This window comes from Diceros bicornis, chromosome 34 (assembly GCF_020826845.1).
Source record: "Diceros bicornis minor isolate mBicDic1 chromosome 34, mDicBic1.mat.cur, whole genome shotgun sequence".
Taxonomy (NCBI): domain Eukaryota; kingdom Metazoa; phylum Chordata; class Mammalia; order Perissodactyla; family Rhinocerotidae; genus Diceros; species Diceros bicornis.
The window spans coordinates 6642277-6657293 of NC_080773.1; the positions used below are offsets into that span (position 1 = coordinate 6642277).

The 15017-nt window shown below is 43.4% G+C and overlaps 1 protein-coding gene and 1 pseudogene across 3 annotated transcripts in view; one reads left to right on the forward strand and one right to left on the reverse strand.

The window, feature by feature from the left end:
• The window catches only part of CEP89 (centrosomal protein 89), a 75025-nt gene that overhangs the window by 57745 nt on the left and 2263 nt on the right, over positions 1-15017 (reverse strand). For all 3 annotated transcript variants that reach the window (XM_058529083.1, XM_058529082.1, XM_058529084.1), the window contains exons 2-4: positions 14229-14335; positions 9027-9185; positions 6503-6689 (exon numbers count right to left, since the gene is read on the reverse strand). In XM_058529083.1, coding sequence (XP_058385066.1) covers positions 6503-6689; positions 9027-9185; positions 14229-14335 — 453 coding nt within the window. The remainder of the gene's footprint in view (positions 1-6502; positions 6690-9026; positions 9186-14228; positions 14336-15017) is intronic.
• On the forward strand, positions 11443-11891 carry LOC131397765 (large ribosomal subunit protein eL31-like; annotated as a pseudogene).

Here is a 15017-nt window from a genome sequence, read left to right on the forward strand (position 1 = left end):
CAGATGCCTCTCCTCATATCAATGATGCTAAAATAAGAACCCCGCCCCAAATGTATTATACAGTCACCAGAGGTGGAACAACAGAAGGGCCCAGGTGGCTCCCTCTCAGGGTAAAGTCCAGACAAGAGTGTGGTAAGAATGTGCAGTGAACCAGACTAACTCTGGAAGGGGCAGTTTTGATTTGTAAGGTAGGGGGCCGCTCGGGACTGAAGTGGGACCTCTGTGGGTCAACAACATGCCGGACCACCCCTGACCCCGTACATTGGGGTAAACAGATGACGCGTTTGTGAATCCACGCCTCCTCCCCTGCTGCATGGAGGAGCCCAACGCTGGAAGACGGCAGAGCTCACTCGCTCTCGGTGGCTTCTGCAAACTGGCTGGAGGGACGGCTTGGTGCCTTACCTGCTATCCTGGCCTTCTACTGCTACCAGCGGGGGTCAAGGTCACACAGAGGTGCTCTCGTGGTAGAGCCGAGTCAATAATCCACACGCACATAAACTAACAGTCGATATTTCTATCTGCACATGATGTTTCTATGGAAATGCAGACAGAGAGATTGCAGGAGGCAGGCCACGGCTGGCGCGGCTGTATTGCCCACTCGCAGTCGGTGCCCCCTTTCCACCTTGCTGAGAGAACCCTGATTTTCTCTGGGGCAGATGGGCTCAGCCCTTGGGTATGAATCACGGTAATCCTCTTGAATCACGGCAATGATTCCTTGAATCCTACGAATCATGGCAACCCTCAGCCAGCATTGGCCCAAGGATGGGCAGGTGACCAACGAGCCTCCTGCTGGGAGGCCTCCAGGACAAAACCTTCTCCCTAATAAACACAGCACAGCCTGATAAGAAAGACCTGGCCCCACTTCTTCCTTTCTGCTTTGAGACCGGGACCTGCCGCACCCACTTGTGACCATGAAAAGGAGGCCGAGGGAATCTGAGGCACCAGCCTCTGACGAGCAGCTGAAATAACTGTAGAATCTCCTACCTCTTGACTACGGTATGTGAGAAAGTTAAATGTCTATTATTTAAGCCTTATGTTTGTCTATTGCATCATTTGCAGCCAAAAAACTGATACAGAAATTAAACTGACAACAGAGGCTTCTCCTGGAGAGAGCGCAGGACTAGAACAGGATCAGCAGGGTTTTAGGGAGGGCTTCTGCTCTTTGGGCAATATCAAAAGTTTTTATAAGTGTGTACTCATGTGTTACCTGTATAACAAAAAGAAAATTTTAAAGAAATTAAAAATTAAAAACTGTGGTGAGAGAAAGGGGACATTCCTAATCCTCAACAGCAGCAGCAAAAGAATTTCCACTATTCCTTGGCCTCCAGAAGTTTCTAGAGAGAAACGGTTTACCCTTCCATGAATGCCTCCTGTCTGGGTCTCCATCCAAGCATATGGCAGACACTCAAATATTGGTTTGCCGGCAGTTGGTTGGATGAATAAATGAACAAATGAATGAATAAATGATATTTTACGACAAGATGCTCTGCAAATCCACAAACACAACAATAGCAAGAACGCATGACAGAAGAGCTTCAGTAACATCCTACTGGTGATTTCTATTTGAAAATGGTGACAAGGCACTTAGACTACACTCTCCTCCCTTAAAACCCACTGAAATCAATCAAAAGAATGGGAAGAAAAAAAAAAAGAAAAAGAAAGCTTAGTCAATGGCTACAATTCCCAAACACAAACTGGAGAAAATAGTTACCAAATCTACAGAATGTGGAGCAGAGGGAGAATGCTAACTGCTGCCAAACCTCCTCAGACCTCAGGCAGGCAGATGCTCTCCAAATCCCAAAGTATCACAGTTACAAAGTCCACAGGGACCCCGACAGGTGCACTGAGAGGATGGGCCCAGGAGAAGTAGTCATTCCCACGGAGGAGACACTTAGGCAGAGCCCGCCTTTATTGCCCAGAATCCAGCCTCTATACTCTCAAAAAACCACAGACAGCACAGACTGACGTAAAGAACCCAGAGAAGAGAGACAGGAGATCAAGGAAAGCAATAAGGCAACAGAAGGATGTGCAAAGTAAATTGGCAGAACACAAAAAACAAAAGGAAAAACAAAACCAATACAGAGGTGAATGCCATACTAGAAGCGAGAGAACACAGTGACAGAGATGCGGGGGGCACATGGAGAAAATTACATGAAATGACACTGGGAAGAAACAGGGACAAATAACTGTAGAAAATATAACAGACACAGAGACAAAGAAAGCAGATCCAACAAACACATCACTCGTGTTCTCAAAGGAGAACAGAACAAATGGATGATAAAATTAGTCAAAGATCAAATAAAATAGAGGAGGAAATAGTCCCTGAAGATAAAAAAGGGAGATGAAAATCTGTATCTGCAGAATTAAATTATAAACTAAATTTCAGGACAAAAATAATAAGCATCACGATTAATTCTGGTGACATTACTAAAGTTCAAAGGATAAAGAATGAACCTACAAAGGTGTCAGGCAGAGAGATGAAGTGACCTCATAGGGGAGAAGAAAGCAGGCTATGACTCCTCCTCACCCCTTTGCTGTCACTGCCAGCAGGCCTCTCAGAACAGGGTAGGTCCCCGCCATATGGCCTCACGCCATCCTGTACCCTCCCCGTAACATTTATCATAATTGTAACTGATCAACTATTAATTGTGTGACTCCGGACTCTGTCTTTTTTTGTGTGTGTGAGAGGAAGATCGGCCCTGAGCTAACATCTGCCAATCCTCCTCTTTTTGCTGAGGAAGACTGGCCCTGGGCTAACATCCGTGCCCATCTTCCTCCACTTTATATGGGACACCGCCACAGCATGGCCTGACAAGCAGTGCGTCGGTGCGTGCCCGGGCCGAACTGGCGAACCCCGGGACGCCGCAGCAGAGGGCGCGCACTTAACCGCTTGCTCCACCGGACTGGCCCCCAGACTCTGTCTTAATCACACCAATTCCTCAGCACCTAGCACAATGCCTGGTACTCCTTAGGTGCTCAGTAAATTGATGCTGAATTATTTACCTACCCAAAGACAGTCTCCTCCTTAGCTCCAAGCTTTACAGGATGAAGAACCTGAGGCGCAGAGAGGTTATCTGACCCCCCCAGGTCCTATATCTGGGAGGCAGAGAAGCTGGGACTTGAACTCAGGTCTCTGAGTGCCCACGGCACTGCTGTCCACTGGGCTCCAGCATCGCCTGAACTGACCCCAAATTCACGCACCCCACTTCCCCTCCAGCCTTACTCTCGGGAACACCAACAAGAAAACTGCTCAAGGGCGGGCCCCGTGGCTTAGCGGTTAAGTGCGCGCGCTCCGCTGCTGGCGGCCCGGGTTCGGATCCCGGGCGCGCACTGACGCACCGCTTCTCCGGCCATGCTGAGGCCACGTCCCACATACGGCAACTAGAAGGATGTGCAGCTATGACATACAACTATCTACTGGGGCTTTGGGGGGAAAATAAATAAATAAATAAAATCTTTAAAAAAAAAAAAAGAAAACTGCTCAAAATCAGACTTGCTTCCTATTTGTTAGGCCATTTCTGAGCGGGGGCGCACCTCACAGGAAGATGTTTGCCCAAACTGCCCTGAAGCACAGAGAGAGGCATGACTTATACCCAAATTGCCTGATGAGGGTTGGTCTATTTCCTTATCTTACTAGTTTTGACAACTGTTTACTGTAAGGGAGGTATGAATGATTCATAAAACAGGATAAAATTACAATTTACCACAGATTACAGAGTGTTGATAGTAAATATAGGGAAGGCAATTATGTGAGTTTTTTTTTGACATTAAAATGTACCCCACAGGCGATATCTCCTTCCGAGCTGGTGCCATCTAGTGATTAAACAGCAGGTTTACATGCTCCACACCCATTTTTTCAAAGACATATTTTAACACATAATAAATTTAAGAATACTTTGCTAGGGCCAGCCCCAGTGGCCTAGGGCTTAAGTTTGGAGCGCTCTGCTTTGGCAGCCTGGGTTTGGTTCCCAGGCGTGGACCTATACCACTCATCTATCAGTGGCCATGCTGTGATGGCGGCTCACATACAAAAAGAGGAAGATTGGCAACAGATGTTAGCTCAGGGTGAATCTTCCTCAGCAAAAAAAAAATACTTGGCTAGTTTCAAAAAAAAGCTTTATGTCTAAGAAATATTCTTGATGGGCTCAAGGACCGTAAATACAAATTTTAATTATAAACAAGGAAAATTGGTCACCCTGGTGACCAATCCTGAGGCAATCCAGAGGCAATCCTGCCTCTGCCACTGGGTGGTTGGTCGGGTGACCTTGGGCAAGTCATTTATCCTGTTTCTTCATCTACTTACCCCCAAGGGTGTGAAGTAAACGAGATGCTACATTATAAGCTGCCTAGCATACAGTAAATGCTCAGAAAGGTCAATGTGTCTTCCTCCCCTATTGTCTAACCCCTCCCCCTAAGAAAACCAACCGTGACACTGTGGGCAATTGAAATCCCTTTCCAGCTTTAGGGCCCTTTCATTCATGCCATCTGCAACAGGCCAGGACAAGGTACAGGTTACGATGAGACCTCTCCATCAGTTACTAAAACTCTACCTCCGGTTCCCAGGGTTGTCTGGGGAGGGGCTTTCCTGTCGGCTGGGACGTAGAGAAATATGGAGCCTCGTGCCTACACTGCTGGCGGGAAGGTAAAGGGAACAACTGCTTTGGAGAACAACTGACACCACCTCGTGTGATCCTGAACACACAGGGACATGTACCAAACGTGTAAGGAAACAACCTGAATGTTCAGCAGTAGGTGAGCAGATAAAGAAGTTAACGTGGATCCATCTCAAAACTGTAATGGCGAGTGAAAAAGCCAAGAGCGGGGATGATTGGTTCAGGATGGTGACCTTTGTACAATTAAAAAAAAACAGTACTATATTTGCTTACTGACACTTATTTGTAGTAAAAGAATAAAACACAGACTTCTAGAGTGCATTCCAAATCCAAGAGAAGATGGCTTTCCAGGGATGGAGTGGGGATGGGAGATAAAGATGTCAACCTTAACTGTAGTTTATTTCTTTTATTAAAAAAATCTGAAGCAAAAAAAGATAAGATGTCATTACTTGCTCATTCTGGAGAATGAGAACACTAATGTATCACGTTATTTTCCACTTTTCTTCCAGGTTACAGAAAATGCACACATTCAGCTTTAACAGATAGTGCCAGTTTTCTAAAGTGGTGGTACCAACTTACACTCCCATCAGCATTAGAGAATTCCTCCAGAGCCTCACCAACCGTTGATATTGTTAGTGGTCTTGCTCCACTTTTCAAATTTTAAAATAAAAAAATTTCTCTACTGCACCTGGATCCTAGAGCCACCATGACAGACTTGCCTAAGAAATAAAATATTTGTCCTGCTAATGACAAATGAGGTTTTAAAGGCCACTAAAATCTCTCTTTCTTCTAAGGGAAATGTGGTAGCAAGCTTCACTTCCAAAATACAGATGGAGTGACACCACTCTATCTGTAACACTACCTGTAACCAAAATCCTAGCCAGAAAGGGTGCAGACTGAGAGGCAGTGGGACTTCACTCGGGCCTTTTAGAGCCGAGAGCAGAGCCTCCTTAGGGCTCTTGGCAGCCATCTGCCTGTTCCAGTGCTCCGTGCTGTAGAGAAATCTAATACTGCATGTTAAAGTCTGTATATGTTAGAAAGTGAGGGTTAGTTCATGAAATACTCACATGCAAATTCCTGAAAATAAGCTCCCTGAGACCACTTAAAATGTCATTCAATATAGTAGAGGATAATCAATATAAATACAATCAACATGAATATAGTTAGATGCTACAAGTCTGTGTATAGTCACTGTGAATAACACGTTATAGTGCTGGTGAAAAAAAGAGAAAGGAAAAAGAAACTATGGTGCTGTCTTTTGCCATTAAAGACAAGGCCCTATCTAATTTCCAAAACCCTGGGAGCACAGAGCTTAAACCAGAGCAGTTGGGCAGTGGTGGAGAAACGGGCTCCTTCACGCTCTCTGTACCTCAGTTCCCCCACATGTGAGAGGGCCTTAAGTGGAACCTACCTCACTGAGAGAGTGGGAGATAAATGCACATAAGAGCCTCAAATAGAGACTCACACATGGTAAGCGCCCAAAGGATGTCAGCTGCTATGGAGAGGCAAACGACGATATGCCTCGTCAGGCATGAGTTTGAAGAAAGGCTGCAACATGCACGTTCATACTGGAAAAGTGATAGGAAAATTAGCTTTTGGGGTCCAAGAAAAGAGCAGGACTACTAGCATTGGATGGAAATCTACATTAAGAACGTGAAGCTGTTTATCTTTGTCTCTGAAGGACTTGTCTTTGAAAGATAAAGGAAAGAGTTTTAGATTTTAGCCTAACCAGATAGAAAAACGAGACTGGACACATTAAGAAAATAAGCCCCCAAACAAAAGCCATTAAAGGAAGAAGAGAGAAAAGAAAACCCTTACTAATGCACTCTACACAATTTACTATAAGTTAACGTCAAGGTGCAGAAGAAATTCTGGTATGTGACAAACACCTGATTTCTGTGTGGCACAGCATACACAGCATCACCGAGACCTCCCTCTGCTTTGCAGACGCTGCCGTCCCCCGACTCCTTGTAGCTGGACGACAGATGCGTGTCCGTATCCTCTTCCTCCCCGTAGCCCAGCATTTCAAAGGATGGCAAAGAAGTTCTTCTTCCTGTCTCACTCTGCCAGTTTGGTCTGTATTAGAATTTCAAAGAGCAAAATAAACAAACAAACAAGCCACTTCACACTTCACAGTGGTATGTATATCACCATGTATTAAATGCACTGCCTCCAAGCCCCCACCATAAAAGTATTATAACTGCATTACAAAATATATAGAAGCTAAAGAATCAAATCATCAACTCTCCCATTCCTTTGTACACTCTTAAGCATTTTTTTCTAGTTTTTTTCACCTAGGTTTTTATAGTTATCATCACTGTGTACACATACAATTTGCCTTGGTATTAAGGCAACATTTTAGAAGGTAAGAATCAAGAAGATATACTAGTTTAGTCAGCCATTCCTCTTACTTGGGTTTTCTTCCCCCCAGTTATAAATAACTATACATATCCCTTCACTGATATAAATAACTCTGTAATGAACATCTATGTGCAGATCATCTCTTCTGTTTTGGGGACTAGTCCTATAAAAGAAACAACGAGATGGTAAACTGCAGAGTCAAACGGTATGAACACATGGTGGGTCTACACACATACAGCACCAAATCGTTTCACAAATCATTTCCCCAGCCTGGATTACATTGGTAATAATTTTCTAACACTTGCCAAAAGAATTTAAATCTCACTTATAAATTTGCATTTCTTACTGAGACTGAATATTTTTCCATATATTTGTGTAGGAGTCAAAATTCCTCTATGGTAACTTGTGCTTCATTCATTTAGCTACTTTGCTTCTAGTATGTCCATTCCAATTTGAAATTAACTCTTTTATCTACTAAAATTAAAACCCCGACTTTGTATTTACTACATGTATTTTTCCTATTCTATTAATTTTATTTTGGCTATGTACATTTTTTTAACATACAGATGATTAAAAAAAATTTTTTTTACCTTCTAAATTCTTAGGTTAGAAGTAAATCGCCATCAGCTCCCCCTGAGAGGTTTAACAAGACTGGACGTAGGATCTAATGGTCTTATTTATGTGTATATACAGACTAATCCTTTCACTCGATAGGAATTTATTTTAGTATATGAATTAGGGAAGGCTCAAAGCTGATTTTTTCCCTAATATTGCTAATTAATATCCTGGTGGGTCCCTTCCTTCCCCTTTGATTGTGGGGCTGCCTTTATTAAAAATTCAGTATGCTTATAAACACCAGGCTCACCTCAGGGCATTCATGGATACCTCTCTGTCCCTATGGGGCTAACGCAGTCCTCCTCCTCAGTCAATATTCCTCCTTTCCAGATTTCCCGATGGGCTTATCTGCTTAGTCAGCCAAAGTATAAATTCTTACCAGGAGAAAAACAGGCTATATTCAAACATCTCAAAATGGAGTCAAGATTTAAATGTAAAAACCAAAAATATAAACATGTCCTAGAAGGAAAAGTGTGAGCATTTATACAATGCTTAGTAAGGAAAATCTTTCTAAATTTGATAATAATGACAGAAACTATAAAGAAAAGACTGGTAGATTTTACTACATAAAAAATACAGAGTATTTGCTATGTCAAAAAAAACCTGAATAAACATGACAGTTAAAGGGCAAATCTGGTCATGTTTTCCCCAGCTCAGCCCCACAAGCCCTTAAAGCCCCTTAAAGTGTCTTCTGGTGCTCCCAGGGGAGATACCAAACCTTGGAGCAGGCCATCAAAGGCACCACCAGCCTGGCCCCTGCTCACTCCTCCAGCCCCATCCTGAACGACTCCCCACCTCACTCAAGAGCCCCCAGCCAGAAACATCTTTCTTCAGTTGCTCACATGTGTCATGCACCCTCTTCTCTGTCTAGAAAGCTCATCCCAGCCCCACACTGACCATCCCCCAACCCCTGAGCCATTCCCAGCTGATTCCTGTATATCCCTCAGCTCTCCTCTCAATGCTCTCTTCCTCAGGAGGAAACCTTCCTGATGTCCCAGCCCTATGTCAGCTCTAACCCAGCTCAAGTAAAGAGGAAATGATGTTAAAGAAGAAAAAAGGTTATAGCATAGGTGCCAACGAAGGTCAGATCAGTCTGAATGTTCAGGGAGGAGATGCACGAGAAGTGGTGAGTGATAACTCTCACATCTAGGTTGTAACACAGAGAATCCTACTAAGGGCTAAAAGCAGCACTGAATCCACCAGCTCTGTGCTGCCAGGAAAATGACCAGTGCTTTTACAAGCCATAATTTAACATGATCCACCCTAGAGGAAATCCTGAGACAATTCAAGAGCAATTAATGTCCAGGACAGTGTCCTCTGACGTTGGTGACAAAAACCTGACTACTGAGCTCTAGTCACAACCACATGCACACACGCACGCATGCGCTGCTCCTCCTCCGCCCTGAGCAGCAGCAGAGCCAGCGATATGGTCCTTACTGTAGCCGCGGCTCTGAGGTGGTGGCATAGGGCTCGATGAAATCATCCTTTTCAATGTAGGTTGTGTCACTCTCAGACTGGGACCTCCGGCGAGGCTGAGGAATGGCAATGGTCCGGCCAGTCAACGTTGTTGCTAGAATGGCTGCAGCCAGAGCAGATCTACGGACAAAAAGATCCCAGTGAGCGGGTGAGCTGAAGGTGGAACAACAGGATACATGACTTAAGCAGGGGTTACCGTCTCCTCTACAGTGTTAAACGTGTACTGACTATGTGCCCGTAGTCTGTTATGCGCCATCAGACAACCTCATTTCATTCTCACATCAACTGCATGAATAGATATTATTGTCATCTCCATTTTTCACAGAAATTAAATGACTTATCCAAGATTTCCTAGCTAAGAGGAGATGGAACCAGGTCTCTAATCCAGGCAGTCTATATTTAAGTAGTTTTCCTATTAAAATGAAAGATCAGAATGAAAAAAAAGGGGATATAGGGGCTGGCCCGGTGGCGCAAGCAGTTGAGTGCGTGTGCTCCACTGCAGCGGCCCGGGGTTTGCTGGTTTGGATCCCGGGCGCGCACCGACGCACCGCTTGTTAAGCCATGCTGTGGCGGCGTCCCATATAAAGTGGAGGAAGATGGCCACGGATGTTAGCTCAGGACCAGTCTTCCTCAGCAAAAAAGAGGAGGATTGGCATTGGATGTTAGCTCAGGGCCGATCTTCCTCACACACACACAAAAAAATATGGGGATATAAAAAGATACAAAAGATTTTAAAAGGCATTTTAAAATCTTGTAAATTATTCAAAACTGTAATATAGGAAAGACACAGTAAAGAGAAACAAAACAACAGACTTACAACTGTCCCAGCTTACTGCCTGAGAGAATTCCCAGGTCCCAGCACAGGGAGGAGGAACTGAGCTGGAGCCAGGCAGACGCGCCGAGTTGTGCAGATGGAGCAGCGAGCAGGACAGGATACCAGAAAGAGGAGAGCCAAACAGAGAAAACTCCAGAAACCTGCAGAAGGCCACCCTGAGTGTTCAGCAAGATGCTCCTCAGTGCGTGAGGGTGAAGCAACTACCCAAGGTCAGGGAAGGACCATCCACAAGGGTTAGAGGCACACTGGCAGGTGCTTACACATGGCTGAGGAAGTGCCTGGTCCCACCAGACAGACGGCAAGAAATTATAATTCATGGGACGTGGGGTAAACTACCCAGAAAGGTCTTGCCGCAGTAGTGGGGAATAATTACCCCAAATTGAGCACTACTTCAGACCTAACAAATCATAAAAGCAAGACCCAAAAGATCAAACTGGTTCCAAGTCACTTAACTGCATCCCAGAACAAAATTCAAGGAGACTCACAGGAATACAAAAACACCCAGCACTCAACAAGGTAAAAGTCACGCTGTCTATTATGCAATCAAAGATAACCAGGCATCCAAAGAGACAGGAAAACTTGACCCATAACGAAGAGAAGACGTGATCAAAACCCACTCAGAACTGAACACATATGTTAGAATTAGCAGAGAAAAACATTTAGACAGTTATTATAACTGTATTCCATATGTTCCAAAAGCTAAGTAGAGACACGGAAGACTACAAAAAAGACGACCTTCAGGAGATGAAAATTACACTGGATGGGATTAACAGCAGATTACACATTGCAGAAGAAAAGATTAGTGAAACTGAAGGCAAGACAATAGAGAGTAACCAAAATGAAACACAAAAAGGAAAAATATTATTTTAAAAAAAGAGCATAGTGAGACATAAGATTAAAAAAATGCCATTGTTTTATGTTTTAAGCCACTAAGTTTTGGTGTCATTTATTACACAGCAACAGATAACTAACACAATAGCCTTTCATGAAATAGTGCTGAAACAAGTGGATATCCAGATGCAAAAAACCGAACTTGAATCCGTACCTGCCACACCATATACAAAAATTAACTCAAAATGGATCATAGACCTAAATGTAAAGCCTAAAACTATAAAACTTCTAGAAGAAAATATAGGAGAAAATCTGTGTGACTTTAGGTTAGGCAAGGATTTCTTAGATATGATACTGAAATCAGGATCTGTAAAAGAAAAAACTGATAAGATGAACTTCATAAAAATTAAGAATTTCTGCTCTTTGAAAGACACTGTTAAGAGGATGAAAAGCTAAGTCACAAATGGGGAGAAAATATTTGCAAATCATATATTTAATAAATGACCTATATCTGGAATATATAAAGAACTCTCAAAATACCATAACAGGAACACAAACAACCCAATTTATAAAAGTGGGGAAAAAGATTTGAACAGACACTTCAAAGATATACAGATGGCAAATAAGCACATGAAAAGATGCTCAACACCACTAGTTATTAGAGAAATGCAAAATAAAACGACAATGACATACCACTACGCACCTATTAGAATGTCTAAAATTTTAAAAATTGGCCAAGACAATCCCTCATGCTCTTCCTTTCCAACCTGGGCCCAGCAGAAGGCTCCCCCAAAGAAGGGTGGTGAGAAGAAGGGGCCCTTCTGCCATCAACAAAGTGGCAACCAGAGAGTACCCCACCAGCATTCACAAGTGCATCCATGGAGTGAGCTTCAAGACATATATCTCTTGGCATATTTCCAGAGATCCAGAAATTTGTGAGAAAGGAGTTGGGAACTTCAGATGTGCACATGAACTGCAGGCTCAACAAAGCTGTCTGGGCCAAAGGAATAAGGAATGTCCCATACTATATCAGCATATGGTTGTCCAGAAAGCATGATGAAGATGAAGATTCACCAAACTAACTCTATACATTGTCACCAAACTCTATACCTGTCACCACTTTCAAAAACCTACGGACAGTCAATATGAATGAGAACTAATGTCAAATACAGTCATGTGTCACTTAACAACTGCAATATGTTTTGAGAAACGCGTCATTAGGCAATTTTGTCGTTGTGAGAACATCATAGAGTGTACCTACATAAACCTAGATGGTATAGCCTACCACACACTTAGGCTATATGGTACTAATCTTATGGGACCACCATCGTACATGTGGTCCACTGTTGACCAAAACGTTGGCACGTAGCGCATGACTGTAAAATTTTAAAACCACACACACACCCCCACACAAGACTGACCAAACCAAGTGTTGGTGAGGAGGTGAAGCAACTGGAAATCATATACTGCTGGGGGGGACATAAATGGAATAAGAACTTTGGAAAACAGTTAGGCAGTTTCTTAATAAGTTAAATATACACCTAGTATATGACCTACCTAGTCCACTCCTGGATATTTACTCAAGAGAAATGAAAGCATACGTCCAAACAAAAATTTGTACACAAATGTTCATAGCAGCTTTATTTCTAAAATAAATAAAAACTGGCAACAACCCAAATATCCATCAACAGGTAAATGGATAAACAAATTGTGACATATTCATATAATGGAATACTACTCAGCAATAAAAAGGATGAATTATTGATTTTCACAACAAAATGGATGAATCTCAAAATAAGTATGCTGAGTAAAAGAAGCCAGTATAATTATTTTGTGTAATTTGGTTTATAGAAAATTCTAGAAAATGCAGACTAATCTATAGTGACAGAAAGCAGATGAGTGGTTGCTTGGGAATGGGAGTGAGGGTGGGTTGGGCAGGGGAATGGGAAGTGAGAGAGAGGGGCAGGAGGTAGGAATTACAAAGGGACATGAGGAAATGTTAGGGGATGATGGATATATTTATTATCTGGATTGTGGTGATGGTTTCATGGGTGTAAACACATGTCAAAACATTATACATTTTAATTATGTACAGTTTATTGTATGTCCATTATACCTCAATAAAACTGTTTTAATAAAGATAAAAGGCTGTTGAAAGCAAAAACAGTAACAATATATTGTGGAGTTTACGACACATAGAATTAAAGTATATGACAACAGTAACACCAAGGATGTGAAGGAAGAAATAGAAGTAAATTGCTGTAAGATCCTTACACTATCACGCTGTACATGAAGTGGAATAATATCAAAGTTTAATTTGAATTTATTTTTTAGAAATAAAAAAGTCTACAAATATGCCAAATTGTCAAAGCCATGTTGATATTTGGGCTTATAAAGATTACAATCCAGGAAGACATTTTTGTAAAGCACAGGCGACTGCAGAGAGAGATTTTCTAATGAAAGTACAGCATGCTTGCCATGAAATGATATGTGTTTTTTTGTTTTTCTGCTTTATAATGGAATGTAAAGCTAATCCTCTCACTATTATGGCTGCTACACAAACACTTACGTCCTAATGACACAACGAGAGTGTTGTTTACACAAACCCTGAAGAGCTGGAGAGACCCACAAGTGCATCACAGCAATGCCACCATTTGCCAGCTGTGAGATTTGGGCCAACGACTAACACTTGAGCTCAGAACCGAGACACCAGTAGGACCCCTCTCACTGGGTCAGTGAGAGAATGTGATGAAATAACCCTTCTGAAGCACTTACTAGGGTCCTTGGTGCAGAGTAAACACTAATAAATGGCTACTCTTGTTATTAACATCACACTGAAAGAAAAAACAAACACTAAAAATATTTCAGTGTTTTTTAACAGGAGGCGTACAATATTCTAGTTTCAAAGAACACTAAAACGAAGGCACCACCCTTGAAATGAAATTAGTTCTCATTGTTAATAGTTGAGCCATGCATCCATGTATTTTACGGATAAAACATAATCTAAAATTCTCTTGTGTCTAAAACCTTGGAGCGCACAGGCAGGGGTCTCAGGCGTAACAGAAAGGCAGCTCGGTGTGTTAGGAGCAATGCAGGGTGGGGAGTCCCAGGCCCCAGCAAGTGAACAGACACTTCCTTCCCTCCCACACAGCAGTCCATTTGAAAGGTAGACTTGCGTCTAAAAAAGAAAATTATGTGCACAAATTCCTTTTACCATACTATCAACCTAAATATTCAGGCTTTAATGCTTCATATTTTGAAAAGCACTAATTGCATTCAATTATGAAACATGAGAACTCCATACACCTGAAAGGGATGGCCTCATCCCACAGAGAAACCACATGAAGTGCTTCGTTACGGAACCACCATGAGTATCTCAAAGGACATGACTCTTGTTGCCCTACTTGTGATTTTCTTACCAGTCTGGACAGTTCCAGGCCCCAGCACTTTGCGCCGAGCACAAGGGCGACCACAGTGCCTGCTCACTGGAGACTCACCTGGGTCTCTCTGGAGAGGGGTTGGGGCTGCGGGGAGGAGGGGTGCGGGGCACGGCGGGCTTCGGTGCGATGCTGGCGGCAGGGAGAAGGCCATGGACGATGTGTTTCTGCATAGATGAAACCCAGCAGAGGTCATGAGTGTATGGGGTCACCTGGGTCCTGCCACCACCCCTCCCTGGGCCTGGGAGCGGACACCTGCACTGGCCACCCAGTGATCTAGCCCCCCTAGGAGGCCCACTCCACCCCCTGCCATCCTCAATTCCCATCTGGCCAGGCAAGCAGGGAGCGCCATTACAGCTGCCCATTGTGGGGGCTCCCTTGTCCTTCCCTCCCCAGAGGGGCTTCCCTGACCACCCCCAGAGTCACCCCCACGTCCACTTGTCTCCCAGCACTGCCCCTGATGACTTCCTCACTTGCCACTCCCTGCAGAATGGAAGCTTCCTGAGAGCGGGCAACCATCTTGTCTTTATCAGCCCTGGAACTCTAGCACTTAGCACATTGCGACACCTAGTAGGGGCTTAAGATTGTAGGCAGTTTATCTCAAAGATGCAGAGTAACAAAAATTAATTTCTACACACAATGGAAGTCAGAGAACCATGCCTTAGGCAACTGGGAGTGTCTCAGAAGTTTCTGAGTGTAGCCCAGTCTTCATTTTCTAGGCACCAACCCCTCATTCACACCTACTAGAGGCAAAACACCACGACAGCAATGAAGGAACCTTGTCTTCCTTCTTAGGTAATAGAGTACAGAGGCAAACACCCAAACACTATGTAACACGGAATTATGGAT